The 23404-nt window shown below is 54.6% G+C and overlaps 1 protein-coding gene across 1 annotated transcript in view; it reads right to left on the reverse strand.

The window, feature by feature from the left end:
* Nucleotides 1-14948: 14948 nt before the first annotated feature.
* The window catches only part of LOC137311854 (serine protease HTRA2, mitochondrial-like), a 29842-nt gene continuing 21386 nt past the window's right edge, over nucleotides 14949-23404 (reverse strand). Inside the window, exons 6-8 of the mRNA XM_067978772.1 lie at nucleotides 19459-19525; nucleotides 17490-17585; nucleotides 14949-15566 (exon numbers count right to left, since the gene is read on the reverse strand). Coding sequence (XP_067834873.1) covers nucleotides 15401-15566; nucleotides 17490-17585; nucleotides 19459-19525 — 329 coding nt within the window. The 3' untranslated portion in view covers nucleotides 14949-15400. The remainder of the gene's footprint in view (nucleotides 15567-17489; nucleotides 17586-19458; nucleotides 19526-23404) is intronic.

Genomic DNA, 23404 nt, shown 5'->3' on the forward strand with positions numbered 1-23404 from the left:
AGAGAGAGACACTGGTCAGGGAGAGAGAGAGACACTGGTCAGGGAGAGAGAGAGACACTGGTCAGGGAGAGAGAGAGACACTGGTCAGGGAGAGAGAGAGACACTGGTCAGGGAGAGAGAGAGACACTGGTCAGGGAGAGAGAGAGACACTGGTCAGGGAGAGAGAGAGACACTGGTCAGGGAGAGAGAGAGACACTGGTCAGGGAGAGAGAGAGACACTGGTCAGGGAGAGAGAGAGACACTGGTCAGGGAGAGAGAGAGACACTGGTCAGGGAGAGAGAGAGACACTGGTCAGGGAGAGAGAGAGACACTGGTCAGGGAGAGAGAGAGACACTGGTCAGGGAGAGAGAGAGACACTGGTCAGGGAGAGAGAGAGACACTGGTCAGGGAGAGAGAGAGACACTGGTCAGGGAGAGAGAGAGACACTGGTCAGGGAGAGAGAGAGACACTGGTCAGGGAGAGAGAGAGACACTGGTCAGGGAGAGAGAGAGACACTGGTCAGGGAGAGAGAGAGACACTGGTCAGGGAGAGAGAGAGACACTGGTCAGGGAGAGAGAGAGACACTGGTCAGGGAGAGAGAGAGACACTGGTCAGGGAGAGAGAGAGACACTGGTCAGGGAGAGAGAGAGACACTGGTCAGGGAGAGAGAGAGACACTGGTCAGGGAGAGAGAGAGACACTGGTCAGGGAGAGAGAGAGACACTGGTCAGGGAGAGAGAGAGACACTGGTCAGGGAGAGAGAGAGACACTGGTCAGGGAGAGAGAGATAGACACTGGTCAGGGAGAGAGAGATAGACACTGGTCAGGGAGAGAGAGATAGACACTGGTCAGGGAGAGAGAGATAGACACTGGTCAGGGAGAGAGAGAGAGACACTGGTCAGGGAGAGAGAGAGAGACACTGGTCAGGGAGAGAGAGAGAGAGAGAGAGAGAGACACTGGTCAGGGAGAGAGAGAGAGAGAGACACTGGTCAGGGAGAGAGAGAGAGAGAGAGATAGACACTGGTCAGGGAGAGGAGAGAGAGAGAGAGAGAGAGAGACACTGGTCAGGGAGAGAGAGAGAGAGAGAGAGAGAGACACTGGTCAGGGAGAGAGAGAGAGAGAGAGAGAGAGACACTGGTCAGGGAGAGAGAGAGAGAGAGAGAGAGAGACACTGGTCAGGGAGAGAGAGAGAGAGAGAGAGAGAGACACTGGTCAGGGAGAGAGAGAGAGAGAGAGAGATAGACACTGGTCAGAGAGAGAGAGACACTGGTCAGGGGGAGAGAGAGAGACACTGGTCAGGGAGAGAGAGAGAGAGACACACACTGGTCAGGGAGAGAGAGAGAGAGAGAGAGAGACACTGGTCAGTGAGAGAGAGAGAGGGAGAGAGAGAGAGAGACACTGGTCAGGGAGAGAGAGAGAGAGACACTGGTCAGGGAGAGAGAGAGAGAGAGAGAGAGACACACACTGGTCAGGGAGAGAGAGATAGACACTGGTCAGGGAGAGAGAGATAGACACTGGTCAGGGAGAGAGAGATAGACACTGGTCAGGGAGAGAGAGATAGACACTGGTCAGGGAGAGAGAGAGAGAGACACTGGTCAGGGAGAGAGAGAGAGAGACACTGGTCAGGGAGAGAGAGAGAGAGAGACACTGGTCAGGGAGAGAGAGAGAGAGAGAGAGACACTGGTCAGGGAGAGAGAGAGAGAGAGAGACACTGGTCAGGGAGAGAGAGAGAGATAGACACTGGTCAGGGAGAGGGAGAGAGAGAGAGAGAGAGAGAGAGACACTGGTCAGGGAGAGAGAGAGAGAGAGAGAGACACTGGTCAGGGAGAGAGAGAGAGAGAGAGAGAGACACTGGTCAGGGAGAGAGAGAGAGAGAGAGAGAGAGACACTGGTCAGGGAGAGAGAGAGAGAGAGAGAGAGAGACACTGGTCAGGGAGAGAGAGAGAGAGAGAGAGAGATAGACACTGGTCAGAGAGAGAGAGACACTGGTCAGGGGGAGAGAGAGAGACACTGGTCAGGGAGAGAGAGAGAGAGACACACACTGGTCAGGGAGAGAGAGAGAGAGAGAGAGAGACACTGGTCAGTGAGAGAGAGAGAGGGAGAGAGAGAGAGAGACACTGGTCAGGGAGAGAGAGAGAGAGACACTGGTCAGGGAGAGAGAGAGAGAGAGAGAGAGAGAGAGACACACTGGTCAGGGAGAGAGAGAGAGAGAGAGACACTGGTCAGGGAGAGAGAGAGAGAGACACACTGGTCAGGGAGAGAGAGAGAGAGAGAGAGAGAGAGACACTGGTCAGGGAGAGAGAGAGAGAGACACACACACACTGGTCAGGGAGAGAGAGAGAGAGAGAGACACACACACACTGGTCAGGGAGAGAGAGAGAGAGACACTGGTCAGGGAGAGAGAGAGAGAGAGAGACACTGGTCAGGGAGAGAGAGAGAGAGAGAGAGAGAGACACTGGTCAGGGAGAGAGAGAGAGAGGGAGATAGACACTGGTCAGGGAGAGGGAGAGAGAGAGACACTGGTCAGGGAGAGGGAGAGAGAGACACACACTGGTCAGGGAGAGAGAGATAGACACTGGTCAGGGAGAGAGAGATAGACACTGGTCAGGGAGAGAGAGATAGACACTGGTCAGGGAGAGAGAGAGAGAGACACTGGTCAGGGAGAGAGAGAGAGAGACACTGGTCAGGGAGAGAGAGAGAGAGACACTGGTCAGGGAGAGAGAGAGAGAGAGAGACACTGGTCAGGGAGAGAGAGAGAGAGAGACACTGGTCAGGGAGAGAGAGAGAGAGAGAGATAGACACTGGTCAGGGAGAGGGAGAGAGAGAGAGAGAGAGAGAGACACTGGTCAGGGAGAGAGAGAGAGAGAGAGAGAGAGACACTGGTCAGGGAGAGAGAGAGAGAGAGAGAGAGAGACACTGGTCAGGGAGAGAGAGAGAGAGAGAGAGAGACACTGGTCAGGGAGAGAGAGAGAGAGAGAGAGATAGACACTGGTCAGAGAGAGAGAGACACTGGTCAGGGGGAGAGAGAGAGACACTGGTCAGGGAGAGAGAGAGAGAGACACACACTGGTCAGGGAGAGAGAGAGAGAGAGAGAGAGAGAGAGACACTGGTCAGTGAGAGAGAGAGAGAGGAGAGAGAGAGAGAGAGACACTGGTCAGGGAGAGAGAGAGAGAGACACTGGTCAGGGAGAGAGAGAGAGAGAGAGAGAGAGAGACACACACTGGTCAGGGAGAGAGAGAGAGAGAGAGACACTGGTCAGGGAGAGAGAGAGAGAGACACACTGGTCAGGGAGAGAGAGAGAGAGAGAGAGAGAGACACACACACTGGTCAGGGAGAGAGAGAGAGAGAGAGACACACACACACACTGGTCAGGGAGAGAGAGAGAGAGACACTGGTCAGGGAGAGAGAGAGAGAGAGAGACACTGGTCAGGGAGAGAGAGAGAGAGAGAGAGAGAGACACTGGTCAGGGAGAGAGAGAGAGAGGGAGATAGACACTGGTCAGGGAGAGGGAGAGAGAGAGACACTGGTCAGGGAGAGGGAGAGAGAGACACACACTGGTCAGGGAGAGAGAGAGAGAGAGTCACTGGTCAGGGAGAGAGAGAGAGACACACACACTGGTCAGGGAGAGAGAGAGAGACACACACACACACTGGTCAGGGAGAGAGAGAGAGAGACACTGGTCAGGGGGAGAGAGAGAGAGAGAGAGAGAGACACACTGGTCAGGGGGAGAGAGAGAGAGAGAGAGACACACTGGTCAGGGAGAGAGAGAGAGAGAGACACTGGTCAGGGAGAGAGAGAGAGAGACACTGGTCAGGGAGAGAGAGAGAGAGAGAGACACTGGTCAGGGAGAGAGAGAGAGAGACACTGGTCAGGGAGAGAGGGAGAGAGAGACACTGGTCAGGGAGAGAGAGAGAGAGAGACACTGGTCAGGGAGAGAGAGAGAGAGACACTGGTCAGGGAGAGAGAGAGACACTGGTCAGGGAGAGAGAGAGAGAGAGACACTGGTCAGGGAGAGAGAGAGACACACACACACTGGTCAGGAGAGAGAGAGAGAGAGACACTGGTCAGGGAGAGAGAGAGAGAGAGACACACACTGGTCAGGGAGAGAGAGAGAGAGACACTGGTCAGGGAGAGAGAGAGAGAGACACACACTGGTCAGGGAGAGAGAGACACACACACACACTGGTCAGGGAGAGAGAGAGAGAGAGAGAGATAGACACTGGTCAGGGAGAGGGAGAGAGAGAGACACTGGTCAGGGAGAGAGAGAGAGAGAGAGAGACACTGGTCAGGGAGAGAGAGAGAGAGAGAGACACTGGTCAGGGAGAGAGAGAGAGACACTGGTCAGGGAGAGAGAGAGAGAGACACTGGTCAGGGAGAGAGAGAGAGAGACACTGGTCAGGGAGAGAGAGAGAGAGACACTGGTCAGGGAGAGAGAGAGAGAGAGAGAGAGAGACACTGGTCAGGGAGAGAGAGAGAGAGAGAGAGACACTGGTCAGGGAGAGAGAGAGAGAGAGAGACACTGGTCAGGGAGAGAGAGAGAGAGAGACACTGGTCAGGGAGAGAGAGAGAGAGAGAGAGACACTGGTCAGGGAGAGAGAGAGAGAGAGACACTGGTCAGGGAGAGAGAGAGAGAGAGAGACACTGGTCAGGGAGAGAGAGAGAGAGAGAGACACTGGTCAGGGAGAGAGAGAGAGAGAGAGACACTGGTCAGGGAGAGAGAGAGAGAGACACTGGTCAGGGAGAGAGAGAGAGAGAGAGACACTGGTCAGGGAGAGAGAGAGAGAGAGAGACACTGGTCAGGGAGAGAGAGGGAGAGAGAGAGAGAGACACTGGTCAGGGAGAGAGAGAGAGAGAGACACTGGTCAGGGAAGAGAGAGAGAGAGAGAGAGAGATAGACACTGGTCAGGGAGAGAGCGAGAGAGAGAGAGGGAGAGAGACACTGGTCAGGGAGAGAGAGAGAGAGAGAGAGAGAGGGAGAGAGACACTGGTCAGGGAGAGAGAGAGAGAGACACTGGTCAGGGAGAGAGAGAGAGAGAGACACTGGTCAGGGAGAGAGAGAGAGAGAGAGAGAGAGAGAGACACTGGTCAGGGAGAGAGAGAGAGCTACACACTGGTCAGGGAGAGGGGGAGAGAGAGAGAGAGACACTGGTCAGGGAGAGGGGGGGAGAGAGAGAGAGGGAGAGAGACACTGGTCAGACATCCCTGTTGCCATGGTTTGAGTGGATCAATCCTGAACTGCTTGCTGGGAGTGAGCCAACCTTGGCACAGATCCGTTTCTGATCCGACCACAGTGAGCGGGGAGGGGCGGCACTGTCAGACTCTCCGCCTCTCGGGGAAAGCATATCTCACCCTCACTTCCTCTCCCTCCTCCCCATCCCTCCCCACCCTTCACCTCTCCATCCCTCCCCACCCCTCCCTACTCCACCTCCCCCCATCCCTCCCCTCCCCCCATCCCCCCCTCCCCTCCCCTCCCCTCCCTCCATCCCTCCCCCCCCATCCCCCCATCCCTCCCTTCCCCTCCCCTCCAGATTTGACTCTGTCCATCTACAGATATAACCAAAGCTTCACTGTGCGGAACATTCTGGCAATGAAGGAACCACATTCCCCGAGGTGGAATTCCAACGCTGATTGGAATTAGTGACTCCCTGACGACCGGTTCCAGCCCAGATTCCAGCTCTGCCGCACAGTTTGGGAAAGTACAAGAGGGCGGTTTGTTCTCAGGCCAGAGTCAATTCTAGGAACTCACGAGAGAAGCAGTCTGCTATTCACAAAGTGAAAACCTCCCGCTATATATTCTCAATATGGTTTTTGGACACTCAGCCTATTCGCTCCAGATCTTATTGTGAATGGGCCCAGTGTTCGAGAGCTGAGACTTTCCAACACTGAACAGATTTAGAAATCTAATGAGAGAAGTCAAGGCAACAGAGCAGTGCATGATAAGCAGAGGAAGGGACAGAGAGTTTAACAGTAATAGAGCATCAACAAGTAAGGTCAAAGCAGGAAAAAATGGTAAAAAGTCAAAACTAAAGGCTCGTTATCTGAATGCACGGAGCATTCGTAACAAGATAGATGGATTAGTTGCACAAGTAGAGATAAATGGGTATGACCTTGTGGCCATTACAGAGTCCTGGTTGCAAGGTGACCAAGGTTGGGAACTACATATTCCAGGGTACATGACGTTCAGAAAAGACAGACAGAATGGAAAAGGAGGGGGTGTAGCCCTGATAATAAAGGATGACATGAGGACAGTGGTGAGAAAGGATCTGGGCTCAGAAGATCAGGAAGTAGAATCAGTCTGGGTGGAAATTAGAAATAACAAGGGGCAGAAAACACTGGTGGGAGTAGCTTATAGGCCCCCGAATAGTAGCTATAATGTTGGACAGAATATTAATCATGAAATAATAGGAGCTTGTAACACAGGTAATGCAATAATCGTGGGGACTTTAATCTTCATATAGACTGGACAAATCAAATTGGCAAAAGGTAGTTTGGAGGACGAGTTCATGGAATGTATTCGAGACAGTTTCCTAGAGCAATGCGTCGTGGAACCAAACAGGGAACAGGCTATTTTAGATCTAGTATTGTGTAATGAGACAGGGTTAATTAGTAATCTCACAGTAAAGGATCCTCAGGGGAAGAGTGATCATAATATGATAGAATTTCACATTGAGTTTGAGAGTGACGAACTTAAGTCAGAAACTAGAGTCTCAAACTTAAATAAAGCCAATTATATAGGTATGAGGGGCGAGTTGGCTAAGGTAGATTGGGAAATTAGATTAAAAGATATGACGATTGAAAAGCAATGGGAAATATTTCAATATTCTCAATAAATATACATTCCATTGAGTAATAATAACTCCACGGGAAAAGTGATCCATCTGTGGCTAACTAAAGAAGGATAGTATTAAATTAAAAGAAGAGGCCGATAACATTGCCAGGAAGAGTAGTAACCCTGAGGATTGGGAGAGTTTTAGAAAACAGCAAAGGATGACCAAAAAATTGATGAGAAGAGAGAAAATCAAATTTGAGAGTAAACTAGCAAGAAATATAAAAACGGATTGTAAGAGCTTCTACACGTATGTAAAAAGGAAGAGAGTAGCAGAAGTAAATGCTGGTCACTTAGAGGGTGAGTCAGGAAATGGCAGAGACATTAAACAAATATTTTATATCTGTCTTCACAGTAGAAGATACAAAAAACATACCAGAAATAGTGGTGAACCAAGGGTCTAATGAGAGTGAGGAACTTAAATAATTAATATTAGTAAAGAAAAAGTACGTGAGAAATTAATGGGACTATAAGCTGATAAATCCCCTGGACCTGATGGCCTACATCTGAGGGTTCTAAAAGAGGAGGCTGCAGAGACAGTGGATGCATTGGTTGTGATCTTCCAAAATTCTGGCATGGATTGAAAATTGGTCAACAGACAGGAAACAGAGAGTAGGAATAAACCCATGCTGACTTTGGGGTGGCAGGCAGTGACTAGTGGGGTACCGCAGAGATCAGTGCTTGGGCCCCAGCTATTCACAATATATATCAATGATTTAGATGAGGGAACCAAATGTAATATTTCCAAGTTTGCTGACGACACAAAACTAGGTGGGATTGTGAGTTGTGAGGAGGATGCAAAGAGGCTTCAAGGGGATTTAAATAAGTTGAGTGAGTGGGCAAATACATGGCAGATGCAGTAAAATGTGGATAAATGTGAAGTTATCCACTTCGGAAGGAAAAACAGAAAGGCAGAGTATTATATAAATGGTGATAGATTGGGAAATGTTGATGTACAAAGGTAAACAATTTTACAACACCAAGTTATAGTCCAGCAATTTTATTTTAAATTCACAAGCTTTCGGAGACTTCCTCCTTCCTCAGGTAAACATTTACCTGAGGAAGGAGGAAGTCTCCGAAAGCTTGTGAATTTAAAATAAAATTGCTGGACTATAACTTGGTGTTGTAAAATTGTTTACAATTGTCAACCCCAGTCCATCACCGGCATCTCCACATCACGATGTACAAAGGGACCTGGGTGTCCTTGTACACCAGTCACTGAAAGCAAACATGCAGGTGCAGCAAGCAGTTAGGAAAGTATGAGGTGTGAATTGACTATGATAGATTGAGGAACTTTACTAAAAGGGATGATGGTGGATAGGCAATGGCTAATATTTAAAGAACGTGTGCAGGAATTACAACAAGTATTCATTTCTGTCTGACGCAAAAATAAAACAGGAAAGGTGGCTCAACTGTGGCTTACGAAAGAAATTAGGGATAGTATTAGATCCAAAGAGGAGACATATAAAATTGCCAGAAAAAGCGGCAAGCCTGAGGATTGGGAGCAGCTCAGAATTCAGCAAAGGAGGACAAAGAGATTGATTCAGAGGGGAAAAATAGAATATGAGAGTAAACTAGCAGGGAACATAAAAACTGACTGTAAAAGCTTCCATAAATATGTCAAGAGAAAAAGATTAGTGAAGACAAATGTAGGTCCTTTACAGTCAGAAATGGGGGAAATTATAATGGGGAACAAAGAAATGGCAGAACAATTAAACACATACTTTGGTTCTGTCTTCACAAAGGAGGACACAAATAACCTCCCAGGAATGTTAGGGAACCAAGGGTCTAGTAAGAGGGAGGAACTGAAGGAAACCAGTATTAGTAAAAAAATAGTACCAGGGAAATTAATGGGCGAAAGGCTGACAAATCCCCCAGGGCCTGATAATCTACATCCCAGAGTACTAAAGGAAGTGGCCCTGGAAATAGTGGATGCATTGGTGATCATCTTCCAAAATTCTATAGACTTTGGAAACAGTTCCTACAGATTGGAGGGTGGCAAATGTAACCCCACTATTTAAGAAAGGAGGGAGAGAAAAAACAGGGAATTACAGACCAGTTAGTCTAACATCAGTAGTGGGGAAAATGCTGGAGTCTATTATAAAAGACGTGATAACAGAACACTTGGAAGGCATTAACGGGATTGGACAAAGTCAGCATGGGTTTATGAAAGGGAAATCATGCTTAACAAATCCACTGGAGTTTTTTTTGAGGATGTAACTAGTAGAATAGATAGGGGAGAACCAGTGGATGTGGTGTACTTGGATTTTCAGAAGGCTTTTGATAAGGTCCCACACAAGAGGTTTGTGTGCAAAATTAAAGCACATGGGATTGGGGGGAATATACTGCATGGATTGAGAATTGGTTGACAGACAGGAAACAGAGTAGGAATAAACGGGGTCTTTTTCCGGGTGGCAGGCAGTGATTAGTGGGGTACTGCAGGGATCAGTGCTTGGGCCCCAGCTATTCACAATATATATCAATGATTTGGATGAGGGAACTAAATGTAACATTTCCAAGTTTGCAGACGACACAAAGCTGGGGTGGAATGTGAGCTGTGAGGAGGATGCAAAGAGGCTCCAATGTGATTTAGACAAGTTGGGTGAGTGGCAAGAACATGGCAGATGCAGTATAACGTGGATAAATGTGAGGTTATCCACTTTGGTTGTAAAAACAGAAAGACAGATTATCTGAATGGTGACAGATTGGGAAAAGGGGAGGTGCAACAAGACCTGGGTGTCCTTGTACACCAGTCGCTGAAAGCGAGCATTCAGGTGCAGCAAGCAGTTAGGAAGGCGAATGGTATGTTGGCCTTCATTGCAAGAGGATTTGAGTACAGGAGCAGGGATGTCTTACTGCAGTTGTACAGGGCCCTTGGTGAGACCACATCTGGAGTATTGTGTGCAGTTTTGGTCTCCTTATCTGAGGAAGGATATCCTTGCCATGGAGGGAGTGCAACGAAGGTTTACCAGACTGATTCCTGGGATGGCAGGACTGACGTATGAGGAGAGATTGGGTCGACTAGGCCTATATTCACTAGAGTTTAGAAGAATGAGAGGTGATCTCATCGAAACATATAAAATTCTAACAGCACTAGACAGACTAGATGCAGGGAGGATGTTCCCGATGGCTGGGGAGTCCAGAACCAGGGGTCACAGTCTCAGGATATGGGGTATGCCATTTAGAACCGAGATGAGGAGAATTTCTTCACTCAGAGGGTGGTGAACCTGTGGAATTCTCTACCACAGAAGGCAGTGGAGGGGCAAGTCATTAGATGTATTCAAGAAGGAAATAGATATATTTCTTAATGCTAAAGGGGATCAAGGGATATGGGGAAAAAGCAGGAACAGGGAACTGAGTTAGACGATCAGCCATGATCATTATTGAATGGCGGAGCAGGGCCGAATGGCCTATTCTTGCTCCTATTTTCTATGCTTCTATGGAAGGGTATGTTGGCCTTCATTGCAAGAGGATTTGAGTACAGGAGCAAGGATGTCTTACTGCAGTTATACAGGGCCTTGGTGAGACCACACCTGGAGTATTGTGTGCAGTTTTGGTCTCCTTACCTAAGAAAGGACATACTTGCCATAGAGGGAGTGCAGCAAAGGTTCACCAGACTGATTTCTGGGATGGCAGGACTGTCAATGAGGAGAGATTGGGTCGACTCGGCCTGTATTCACTCGAGTTTAGAAGAATGAGAGGAGATCTCATTGAAACATATAAAATTCTGACAGGGCTAGACAGACTAGATGCAGGGAGGGATATTTCCCTAGCTGGGGAGTCCAGAACGAGGGGTCACAGTCTCAGGATACGGGGTAGGACATTTAGGACTGAGATGAGGAGAAATTTCTTCACTCAGAGGGTGGTGAACCTGTGGAATTCTCTACCACAGAAGGCTGTGGAGGCCAAGTCACTGAATATATTTAAGAAGGAGCTGGATAGATTTCTAGACACAAAAGGCATCAAGGGGTATGGGGAGAGAGCGGGAATATGGTATTGAGATAGAGGATCAGCCATGATCATATTGAATGGCGGAGCAGGCTCGAAGGGCCCGAATGGCCTACTCCTGCTCCTATTTTTCTGTTTCTAAGGAAGGATATACTTGCCTTAGAGGCAGTGCAGCAAAGGTTGACTAGATTAATTCCTGGGATGAGAGTGTTGTCCTATGAGGAGAGGATTGAGTAGAATGGGCCTATACTCTCTGCAGTTTTAAAGAATGAGAGGTGAATCTCATTGAAACATGTAAGATTCTGAGGGGGCTTGACAGGGTAGATGGCTGAGAGGTTGTTTCCCTGGCTGGAGAGTCTAGAACATAGATGGGCATAAGTCGCAGGATAAGGGGTCGGCCATTTAAGACTGAGATGAGGAGGAATTTCTTCACTCAGAGGGTTGTGAATCTTTGGAATTCTCTACCCCAGAGGGCTGTGGATGCTGAGTCCATTGAATATATTCAAGGCTGAGATCAATAGATTTTTGGACTCTCGGGGAATCAAGGGATATGGGGATTGGGCGGGAAAGTGGAGTTGAGGTCGAAGATCAGCCATCATCTTATTGAATGGAGGAGCAGGCTCGAGGGGCTGAATGGCCGACTCCTGCTCCTATTCCTTATGTTCTTATCTCGGGAACACGGAGACTCATCACCTGTTGGCCAGACACCAGGCTGAGACTGCAGACATTCACGGGGGGAGGAAAGAGAGGGAGCGTCGGGGGGGGGGGGGGAGTGAAGAAAGAGAGGGAGCGTCGGGGGGAGGGGGGAGGGGGGAGGGGGGGAGGAAGAGAGGGAGCGTCCCGGGGGGGGGGGGGGGGGGGGGAAAGAGGGGTAGAGGGGGAACGTCGGGGAGGTGGGGCAGAAGAGACCGTCTGGCAGGGAGCACTGAAGTCTCCATCCAACTGGGATGTGTTTAACTAAACTCAAGAGCACTGAGGCTCATGGTCGCCGCCCCAGTCAGTCTAATCATAGAATCATAGAAGTTACAACATGGAAACAGGCCCTTCGGCCCAACATGTCCATGTTGCCCAGTTTATACCACTAAGCTGGTCCCAGTTGCCTGCACTTGGCCCATATCCCTCGATACCCATCTTACCCATGTAATGTCGGTGGGGGGGAAACTTTTAGAGACAATAATCAGGGACAAAATTAATTGGCACTTGGAAAAGTATGGGCTCATAAATGAAAGTCAGCATGGATTTGTTAAAAGCAAATTGTGTTTGACGAATTTGATTGAGTTCTTTGATGAGGTAACGGAGAGGGTTGATGAGGGTAGTGCAGTTGATGTTGTGAATATGGACTTTCAAAAGGTGTTTGGTAAACTACCACATAATAGACTTGTTAGCAAAACTGAAGTCCATGGATTAAAGGGACAGTGGCAGCGTGGATATAAAATTGACTAAGGGGCAGAAAGCTGAGAGTAGTGGTGAACGGTTGTTTTACAGACTGGAGGGAAGTTTACAGTGGTGTTCCCCAGGGGTCAGTATTAGGAACTCTGCTCTTTTTGATATATATTAATGACCTGGACTTGGGGAGAGGGAAAAATTTCAAAGTTTGCAGATGACACAAAACTCAAATGTAGTAAACAATGTGGAGGATACTAACAGACTTCAGGAGGACAGAGACAGACTGGTGAAATGGGCAGACTACACATGGCAGATGAAATTTAACACAGAGAAATGTGAAGTGATATATTTTGGTGGGAAGAATGAGGAGAGGCAACATAAACTAAATGGTACAATTTTAAAGGGGGTGCAGGAACAGAGAGACCTGGGGGTGTGTGTACTCAAATCATTGAAGGTGGCAGGACAAGTCGATAAGGCTGTTAAAAAATGCATACGGGATCCTGGGCTTTATTATTGGAGGCATAGAGTACAAAAGCAAGGCAGTTATTTCAAACCTTTATAAAACACTGGTTAGGCCTCAGCTGGAGTATTGTGTTCAATTCTGGGCACCACACTTTAGGAAGGATGTCAAGGCCTTAGAGAGGGTGCAGAGGAGATTTACTAGAATGGTACCAGGGATGAGGGACTTCAGTTATGTGGAGAGACTGGAGAATCTGGGGTTGTTCTCCTTAGAACAGAGAAGGTTAAGGGGAGATTTGATCGAGGTGTTCAAAATCATGAAGGGTTTTGACACAGTAAATAAGGAGAAACTGTTTCCAGTGGCAGAAGGGTCGGTAACCAGAGGACACAGATTTAAGTTGATTGGCAAAAGAATAAGGGGTGAGATGAGGAGAAATTTCTTTAGGCAGCGAGTTGTGATGATCTGGAATGCGCTGCCTGAAAGGGCGGTGGAAGCAGATTCAATAATAACTTTCAAAAGGGAATTAGATAAATATTTTAAGTGGAAAAATTTGCAGAGTTACAGGGAAAGAGCAGGGGGAGTGGGACTAATTGGACAGCTCTTTCAAAGAGCCGGCACAGGCACGATGGGCAGAATGGCCTGCTTCGACACTATCATTCTAAGGATGCGCACACAAACACACACACACACACAAACACATGCACACACGTGTGTTTGTACACGTTAAAGTCCAACGTCCTGCTTCGAGCTCCCTTTCTTGCTAGCTCCCTGTGTTGGAACTGGGCCTGAACACACAGATCACACATGGCTCCCGCATTCATTGTATGGAGCCAGCCTGCTGTCTTAACCTGGCCAACACCACCACCTGCTGGGGCCGGACTGAACTGCAGTCAAATCAACTGCTCCCTTTTACTGGCACCCAACAAAATAACAGCAAGTTTCATGATCAAACCCCACAGAGATGGGAGGACTTGGGTGCACAATTTCAAAATTTGCAGTTGACACAAAACTTGGCAAGGTAGTAAACAGCGAGGAGGATAGTGATAGACTTCAAGAGGATATAGACAGGCTGGTGGAATGGGCGGACACATGGCAGATGAAATTCAACATAGAAAATTGCGAAGTGATACATTTTGGTAGGAAGAACGAGGAGAGGCAATATAAACTAGAGGGCACAACTCTAAAAGGGGTACAGGAACAGAGAGATCTGTGGGTATATGTGCACAAATCATTGAAGGTGGCAGGGCAGGTTGAGAAAGTGGTTAAAAAAGCATACGGGATCCTGGGCTTTATAAATAGAGGCATAGAGTACAAAAGTATGGAAGTCACAATGAACCTTTATAAAACACTGGTTCGACCACAACTGGAGTATTGTGTCCAGTTCTGGGCACCGCACTTTAGGAAAGGTGTGAAGGCCTTAGAGAGGGTGCAGAAGAGATTTACTAGAATGATTCCAGGGATGAGGGACTTTAGTTACGTGGATAGACTGGAGAAGCTGGGGTTGTTCTCCTTGGAACAGAGACGGTTGTGAGGAGATTTGATCGAGGTATTCAAAATCATGAAGGGTCTGGATAGAGTAGATAGAGAGAAACTGTTCCCATTGGCGGAAGGGTCAAGAACCAGAGGACATAGATTTAAGCTGATTGGCAAAAGAACCAAAGGTGACATGAGGAAAAACATTTTTACACAGCGAGTGGTTGTGATCTGGAATGCACTGCCCGAGGGGGTGGTGGAGGCAGATTCAATCATGGCCTTCAAAAGGGAACTGGATAAGTACTTGAAAGGAAACAATGTGCAGGTCTACAGGGATAGGGCGGGGGAGTGGGACTAGCTGGATTGCTCATGCACAGAGCCAGCACGGACTCGATGGGCTGAATGGCCTCCTTCCGTGCTGTAACCTTTCTAGGATTAAGAATAAGTTCACAATTGTGAATAATTAGTATGTTTAGTGGTCAGCATTTTATTTTACTGCTGCTGAGGAACATTCTACCTGGAGATAGGTTTGTGCTAATGTTCAATCGGATGGTAGTTCTCACCCACAGGAACAGGAGGAGGCCATTCAGCCCCTCGGGCCCGTTACACAGGAACAGGAGGAGGCCATTCAGCCCCTCGGGCCCGTTACACAGGAACAGGAGGAGGCCATTCAGCCCCTCGGGCCCGTTACACAGGAACAGGAGGAGGCCATTCAGCCCCTCGGGCCCGTTACACAGGAACAGGAGGAGGCCATTCAGCCCCTCGGGCCCGTTACACAGGAACAGGAAGTGTGAGGGGCAGCTGGGGTCCTGGTGAATCTCACTGTAAACCCATGGGACTGGCCCATTAAACAAACGCTCACTGTTCACAGGAGACGGTCACTGCAGATTTAATTTTATTATTAAATACGAGCACGACACTGGGCGCTGACCCTCTCCCCTGCCCCCCCGACACACTGTGCCCGTCCCAGCGGGGTTACATACCAAGGCCCGACTTTAATCAGTAATTTTTGTATCTGTTCACCTTGAAGATTGGGCTGTCACATAATTATACCATCCAGTCTGGTGCATTAAAATAACGAGACTCAGGCCGTGATCAGGGAACACTCCCCACTCCCCCTCCCCCTCCCTCTCCCTCCCCGTCCGTCCCCCCTCCCTCTCTCCAACAAGCTTAATCGCAAATTAAAATTATATTCAAACAGATAAGCTGGGCTCCAGCTCATGATCCCTGCCCTTCAGAACAGAAAGTACAAACTAATGGACTCGTTGGGTTGTGGGGTGAGATCTGCCCGATTCCCTGTGGTCCCCGGTGTCCCGTTGCCCCCTGCCATTACTCAGGGGTTTCAGGGACAATGTTGATCATCAGTTCCTCGATGCCTCTGTGTACCACCACGGTCAGAGAGTTCTCTCGGAGAACGGCCCGGTAAATATCCTCAGCTGTCTTCACCGCTTGGCCGTTTATCTCCAGGACGATGTCCCCCGGTCTCACACCAGCTCTGTGCCGAGAAAGAGAGAGGCAACGATCAGAAGGAACGGGTCGGAGGGAGTGACGGAGAGAGAGCTCAGCACCCGCCCGAAACACAGGTACCTGGAGTGAGAGAGAAACTCAAGCAGAGTAAAACTCCCAGTAAATCAACTCCTCAACCCCGCCCCCAACACTGACCCCTCAAACACCCCCTCCCCCAACACTGACCCCTCAAACACCCCCTCCCCCCAACACTGACCCCTCAAACACCCCCTCCCCCCAACACTGACCCCTCAATCACCCCCTCCCCCCCAACACTGACCCCTCAAACACCCCCTCCCCCCAACACTGACCCCTCAAACACCCCCCTCCCCCCAACACTGACCCCTCAAACACCCCCTCCCCCCAACACTGACCCCTCAAACACCCCCTCCCCCCAACACTGACCCCTCAAACACCCCCTCCCCCCAACACTGACCCCTCAAACACCCCCTCCCCCCAACACTGACCCCTCAAACACCCCCTCCCCCCAACACTGACCCCTCAATCACCCCCTCCCCCCAACACTGACCCCTCAAACACCCCCTCCCCCCAACACTGACCCCTCAAACACCCCCTCCCCCCAAAACTGACCCCTCAATCACCCCCTCCCCCCAACACTGACCCCTCAAACACCCCCTCCCCCCAACACTGACCCCTCAAACACCCCCTCCCCCCAACACTGACCCCTCAAACACCCCCTCCCCCCAACACTGACCCCTCAAACACCCCCTCCCCCCAACACTGACCCCTCAAACACCCACCGCCCCCCAACACTGACCCCTCAAACCCCCCCTCCCCCCAACACTGACCCCTCAAACCCCGCCCCCAACACTGACCCCTCAATCACCCCCTCCCCCCAACACTGACCCCTCAATCACCCCCTCCCCCCAACACTGACCCCTCAATCACCCCCTCCCCCCAACACTGACCCCTCAATCACCCCCTCCCCCCAACACTGACCCCTCAATCACCCCCTCCCCCCAACACTGACCCCTCAATCACCCCCTCCCCCCAACACTGACCCCTCAATCACCCCCTCCCCCCAACACTGACCCCTCAAACACCCCCTCCCCCCAACACTGACCCCTCAAACACCCCCCCCAACACTGACCCCTCAAACACGCCCCCCCCCCCTCAACACTCAAGAAGCTCAACACCATCCAGGACAAAGCAGCCCGCTTGATTGGCACCCCATCCACCACCCTAAACATTCACTCCCTTCACCACCGGTGTACCGTGGCTGCAGTGTGCACCATCCACAGGATGCACTGCAGCAACTCGCCAAGGCTTCTTCGACAGCACCTCCCAAACCCGCGACCTCTACCACCTAGAAGGACAAGGGCAGCAGGCACATGGGAACAACACCACCTGCACGTTCCCCACCAAGTCACACACCTTCCCGACTTGGAAATATATCGCCGTTCCTTCATTGTCGCCGGGTCAAAATCCTGGAACTCCCTTCCTAACAGCACTGTGGGAGAACCTTCACCACACGGACTGCAGCGGTTCAAGAAGGCGGCTCACCACCACCTTCTCAAGGGCAATTAGGGATGGGCAATAAATGCCGGCCTCGCCAGCGATGCCCACATCCCATGAACGAATAAAAAAAAGCACCCCCCCTCCACTGTCCAGGTAAAAAGCCGGCTTCTTTGGTTAAATATTACAACAGTCCTGTTGTTGTCCAACACTCGGTCCGACTGATTTTGTAAAGAGGGGACTCGTGCCAGGGTCTGGTGCTGGTCCCAGAGATTCAAGGACTGAGTATTAACCCCTACAGCACCCAGTCCCGTAAACAGCACCTGTGACACAAGGCACTGAATGTGGAACATGTCCCCAACACGAGACACCCTCAGACCGGTGAGGCACCGGACCCCGTCTCCCATTCCAGAACCCCCCCCACCCAGGTACTCACAGATACGCTGGAGATCCTGTGATCACCTTGTGGATCAGAACTCCAGAGGAAACATTCAGGAATCTGGGATCACGAAGTTTCAGCTCACTCAGGATTCTGTAAAGAAGGAATGAAGATCAGAACAAACAGTTCAGAGCTTCTGAGACCCCTCAATCCCTCGCCCGTCGCACGTACTACACGCCCACCCCCTCGCCCGTCACACGTACTACACGCCCACCCCCTCGCCCGTCGCACGTACGACACGCCCACCCCCTCGCCCGTCGCACGTACGACACGCCCACCCCCTCGCCCGTCACACATACGACACGCCCACCCCCTCGCCCGTCACACATACGACACGCCCACCCCCTCGCCCGTCGCACGTACGACACGCCCAGCCCCTCGCCCGTCGCACGTACGACACGCCCAGCCCCTCGCCCGTCGCACGTACGACACGCCCACCCCCTCGCCCGTCACACGTACTACACGCCCACCCCCTCGCCCGTCACACATACGACACGCCCACCCCCTCGCCCGTCACACATACTACACGCCCACCCCCTCGCCCGTCACATATATGACACGCCCACCCCCTCGCCCGTCACACGTACTACACGCCCACCCCCCTCGCCCGTCGCACGTACGACACGCCCACCCCTCGCCCGTCACACATACTACATGCCCACCCCCTCGCCCGTCACACATACGACACGCCCACTCCCTCGCCCGTCACACATACCACACGCCCACCCCCCTCGCCCGTCACACATACTACACGCCCACCCCCTCGCCCGTCACACATACTTCACGCCCTCCCCCTCGCCCGTAACACATACTACACGCCCACCCCATCGCCCGTCACACGTACGACACGCCCTCCCCCTCGCCCGTCACACGTACTACACGCCCACCCCCTCGCCCGTCACATATACTACACGCCCGCCCCCTCGCCCGTCACACGTACTACACGCCCACCCCCTCGCCCGTCACACGTACGACACGCCCTCCCCCTCGCCCGTCACACGTACTACACGCCCACCCCCTCGCCCGTCACATATACTACACGCCCACCCCCTCGCCCGTCACACGTACGACACGCCCGCCCCCTCGCCCGTCACACGTACTACACGCCCACCCCCTCGCCCGTCACACGTACGACACGCCCTCCCCCTCGCCCGTCACACGTACTACACGCCCACCCCCTCGCCCGTCACATATACTACACGCCCACCCCCTCGCCCGTCACACGTACGACACGCCCAGCCCCTCGCCCGTCACACATACTACACGCCCACCCCCTCGCCCGTCACATATACGACACGCCCACCCCCTCGCCCGTCACACGTACCACACGCCCACCCCCTCGCCCGTCACACGTACCACACGCTCACCCCCTCGCCCGTCACACGTACGACACGCCCAACTCCTCGCCCGTCACACATACTACACGCCCACCCCCCTCGCCCGTCACACTTACGACACGCCCACCCCCTCGCCCTTCACACGTACGACACGCCCAGCCCCTCGCCCGTCACACGTACGACACGCCCACCCCCTCGCCCGTCACACGTACGACACGCCCACCCCCTCGCCCGTCACACGTACGACACGCCCACCCCCTCGCCCGTCACACATACTACACGCCCACCCCCTCGCCCATCACACATACGACACGCCCACCCCCTCGCCCGTCACACATACTACACGCCCACCCCCTCGCCCGTCACACGTACGACACGCCCACCCCCTCGCCCATCACACATACGACACGCCCACCCCCTCGCCCGTCACACATACTACACGCCCACCCCCTCGCCCGTCACACGTACTACACGCCCACCCCCTCGCCCATCACACATACGACACGCCCACCCCCTCGCCCGTCACACGTACTACACGCCCACCCCCTCGCCCTTCACACATACGACACGCCCACCCCCTCGCCCGTCACACGTACTACACGCCCACCCCCCTCGCCCGTCGGACTTACTGGGGGGTGAGGGTCAGCATCATAACTCCGATATAACGACGCTTTGTTTCGGTCCCAAACCAGGATTCTGCAAAAAAAACAAAAATATTACAACAGAGCAGAAGAGGGGCAGATTTGTGTCAGTGAGGCCCACGATGGACGCACGCACCGCAGACGGGCCCGCGATCGACGCACGCACCGCAGACGGGCCCGCGATCGACGCACGCACCGCAGACGGGCCCGCGATCGACGCACGCACCGCAGACGGGCCCGCGATCGACGCACCGCAGACGGGCCCGCGATCGACGCACCGCAGACGGGCCCGCGATGGACGCACCGCAGACGGGCCCGCGATGGACGCACCGCAGACGGGCCCGCGATGGACGCACCGCAGACGGGCCCGCGATGGACGCACCGCAGACGGGCCCGCGATCCACGCACCGCAGACGGGCCCGCGATCGACGCACCGCAGACGGGCCCGCGATCGACGCACCGCAGACGGGCCCGCGATCGACGCACCGCAGACGGGCCCGCGATCGACGCACCGCAGACGGGCCCGCGATCCACGCACCGCAGACGGGCCCGCGATCCACGCACCGCAGACGGGCCCGCGATCCACGCACCGCAGACGGGCCCGCGATCCACGCACCGCAGACGGGCCCGCGATCCACGCACCGCAGACGGGCCCGCGATCGACGCACGCACCGCAGACGGGCCCGCGATCGACTCACCGCAGACGGGCCCGCGATCGACGCACCGCAGACGGGCCCGCGATCGACGCACCGCAGACGGGCCCGCGATCGACGCACCGCAGACGGGCCCGCGATCGACGCACCGCAGACGGGCCCGCGATCGACGCACCGCAGACGGGCCCGCGATCGACGCACCGCAGACGGGCCCGCGATCGACGCAAGCACCGCAGACGGGCCCGCGATCGACACACCGCAGACGGGCCCGCGATCGACACACCGCAGACGGGCCCGCGATCGACACACCGCAGACGGGCCCGCGATCGACGCACGCACCGCAGACGGGCCCGCGATCGACGTACGCACCGCAGACGGGCCCGCGATCGACGCACGCACCGCAGACGGGCCCGCGATCGACGCACGCACCGCAGACGGGCCCGCGATCGACGCACGCACCGCAGACGGGCCCGCGATCGACGCAAGCACCGCAGACGGGCCCGCGATCGACGCACGCACCGCAGACGGGCCCGCGATCGACGCACGCACCGCAGACGGGCCCGCGATCGACGCACGCACCGCAGACGGGCCCGCGATCGACGCACGCACCGCAGACGGGCCCGCGATCGACGCACGCACCGCAGACGGGCCCGCGATCGACGCACGCACCGCAGACGGGCCCGCGATCGACACACGCACCGCAGACGGGCCCGCGATCGACACACGCACCGCAGACGGGCCCGCGATCGACACACGCACCGCAGACGGGCCCGCGATCGACACACGCACCGCAGACGGGCCCGCGATCGACACACGCACCGCAGACGGGCCCGCGATCGACACACGCACCGCAGACGGGCCCGCGATCGACACACGCACCGCAGACGGGCCCGCGATCGACACACGCACCGCAGACGGGCCCGCGATCGACACACGCACCGCAGACGGGCCCGCGATCGACACACGCACCGCAGACGGGCCCGCGATCGACACACGCACCGCAGACGGGCCCGCGATCGACACACGCACCGCAGACGGGCCCGCGATCGACACACGCACCGCAGACGGGCCCGCGATCGACACACGCACCGCAGACGGGCCCGCGATCGACACACGCACCGCAGACGGGCCCGCGATCGACACACGCACCGCAGACGGGCCCGCGATCGACACACGCACCGCAGACGGGCCCGCGATCGACACACGCACCGCAGACGGGCCCGCGATCGACACACGCACCGCAGACGGGCCCGCGATCGACTCACCGCAGGCGGGCCCGCGATGGCCCAAGTTCATACTTCTGAACCGACAGCATCCCCGTCAAGGGGATTCACCGATTCTCAAATAACTGCGGTGTTTGTGGCTTTACTCGACTCCCCAGAATTCATCCCGTGCGGCAAACACTCCCAGAGTGAGGAAAAATCTCCAGAATCAAATCCTTGTCCGATTGGAGTTGTTTAATTAGAATCTGGGACTGGGTGGGACAGTGGGTCAGACGCTGTCCTTTCACACTCTGGGACAGTGGGTCAGACGCTGTCCTTTCACACTCTGGGACAGTGGGTCAGACGCTGTCCTTTCACACTCTGGGACAGTGGGTCAGACGCTGTCCTTTCACACTCTGGGACAGTGGGTCACACTCTGGGGCAGTGGGTCAGACGCCGTCGGGTCACACTCTGGGACAGTGGGTCAGGCGCCGTCGGGTCACACTCTGGGACAGTGGGCCAGGCGCCGTCCTTTCACACTCTGGGACAGTGGGCCAGGCGCCGTCCTTTCACACTCTGGGACAGTGGGCCAGGCGCCGTCCTTTCACACTCTGGGACAGTGGGCCAGGCGCCGTCCTTTCACACTCTGGGACAGTGGGCCAGGCGCCGTCCTTTCACACTCTGGGACAGTGGGCCAGGCGCCGTCCTTTCACACTCTGGGACAGTGGGCCAGGCGCCGTCCTTTCACACTCTGGGACAGTGGGCCAGGCGCCGTCCTTTCACACTCTGGGACAGTGGGTCACACTCTGGGGCAGTGGGTCAGGCGCCGTCGGGTCACACTCTGGGACAGTGGGCCAGGCGCCGTCCTTTCACACTCTGGGACAGTGGGTCACACTCTGGGGCAGTGGGTCAGGCGCCGTCGGGTCACACTCTGGGACAGTGGGCCAGGCGCCGTCCTTTCACACTCTGGGACGGTGGGCCAGGCGCCGTCCTTTCACACTCTGGGACGGTGGGCCAGGCGCCGTCCTTTCACACTCTGGGACGGTGGGCCAGGCGCCGTCCTTTCACACTCTGGGACGGTGCGCCAGGCGCCGTCCTTTCACACTCCGGGACAGTGGGTCAGGCGCCGTCCTTTCACACTCCGGGACAGTGGGCCAGGCGCCGTCCTTTCACACTCCGGGACAGTGGGCCAGGCGCCGTCCTTTCACACTCCGGGACAGTGGGCCAGGCACCGTCCTTTCACACTCTGGGACAGTGGGCCAGGCGCCGTCCTTTCACACTCTGGGACAGTGGGCCAGGCGCCGTCCTTTCACACTCTGGGACAGTGGGCCAGGCGCCGTCCTTTCACACTCTGGGACAGTGGGCCAGGCGCCGTCCTTTCACACTCTGGGACAGTGGGCCAGGCGCCGTCCTTTCACACTCTGGGACAGTGGGCCAGGCGCCGTCCTTTCACACTCTGGGACAGTGGGCCAGGCGCCGTCCTTTCACGCTCTGGGACAGTGGGCCAGGCGCCGTCCTTTCACGCTCTGGGACAGTGGGCCAGGCGCCGTCCTTTCACGCTCTGGGACAGTGGGCCAGGCGCCGTCCTTTCACGCTCTGGGACAGTGGGCCAGGCGCCGTCCTTTCACGCTCTGGGACAGTGGGCCAGGCGCCGTCCTTTCACGCTCTGGGACAGTGGGCCAGGCGCCGTCCTTTCACGCTCTGGGACAGTGGGCCAGGCGCCGTCCTTTCACGCTCTGGGACAGTGGGCCAGGCGCCGTCCTTTCACGCTCTGGGACAGTGGGCCAGGCGCCGTCCTTTCACGCTCTGGGACAGTGGGCCAGGCGCCGTCCTTTCACGCTCTGGGACAGTGGGCCAGGCGCCGTCCTTTCACGCTCTGGGACAGTGGGCCAGGCGCCGTCCTTTCACGCTCTGGGACAGTGGGCCAGGCGCCGTCCTTTCACACTCTGGGACAGTGGGCCAGGCACCGTCCTTTCACACTCTGGGACAGTGGGCCAGGCACCGTCCTTTCACACTCTGGGACAGTGGGCCAGGCACCGTCCTTTCACACTCTGGGACAGTGGGCCAGGCACCGTCCTT

The sequence above is a fragment of the Heptranchias perlo genome, chromosome 1 (genome assembly GCF_035084215.1).
Source record: "Heptranchias perlo isolate sHepPer1 chromosome 1, sHepPer1.hap1, whole genome shotgun sequence".
Lineage (NCBI taxonomy): Eukaryota > Metazoa > Chordata > Chondrichthyes > Hexanchiformes > Hexanchidae > Heptranchias > Heptranchias perlo.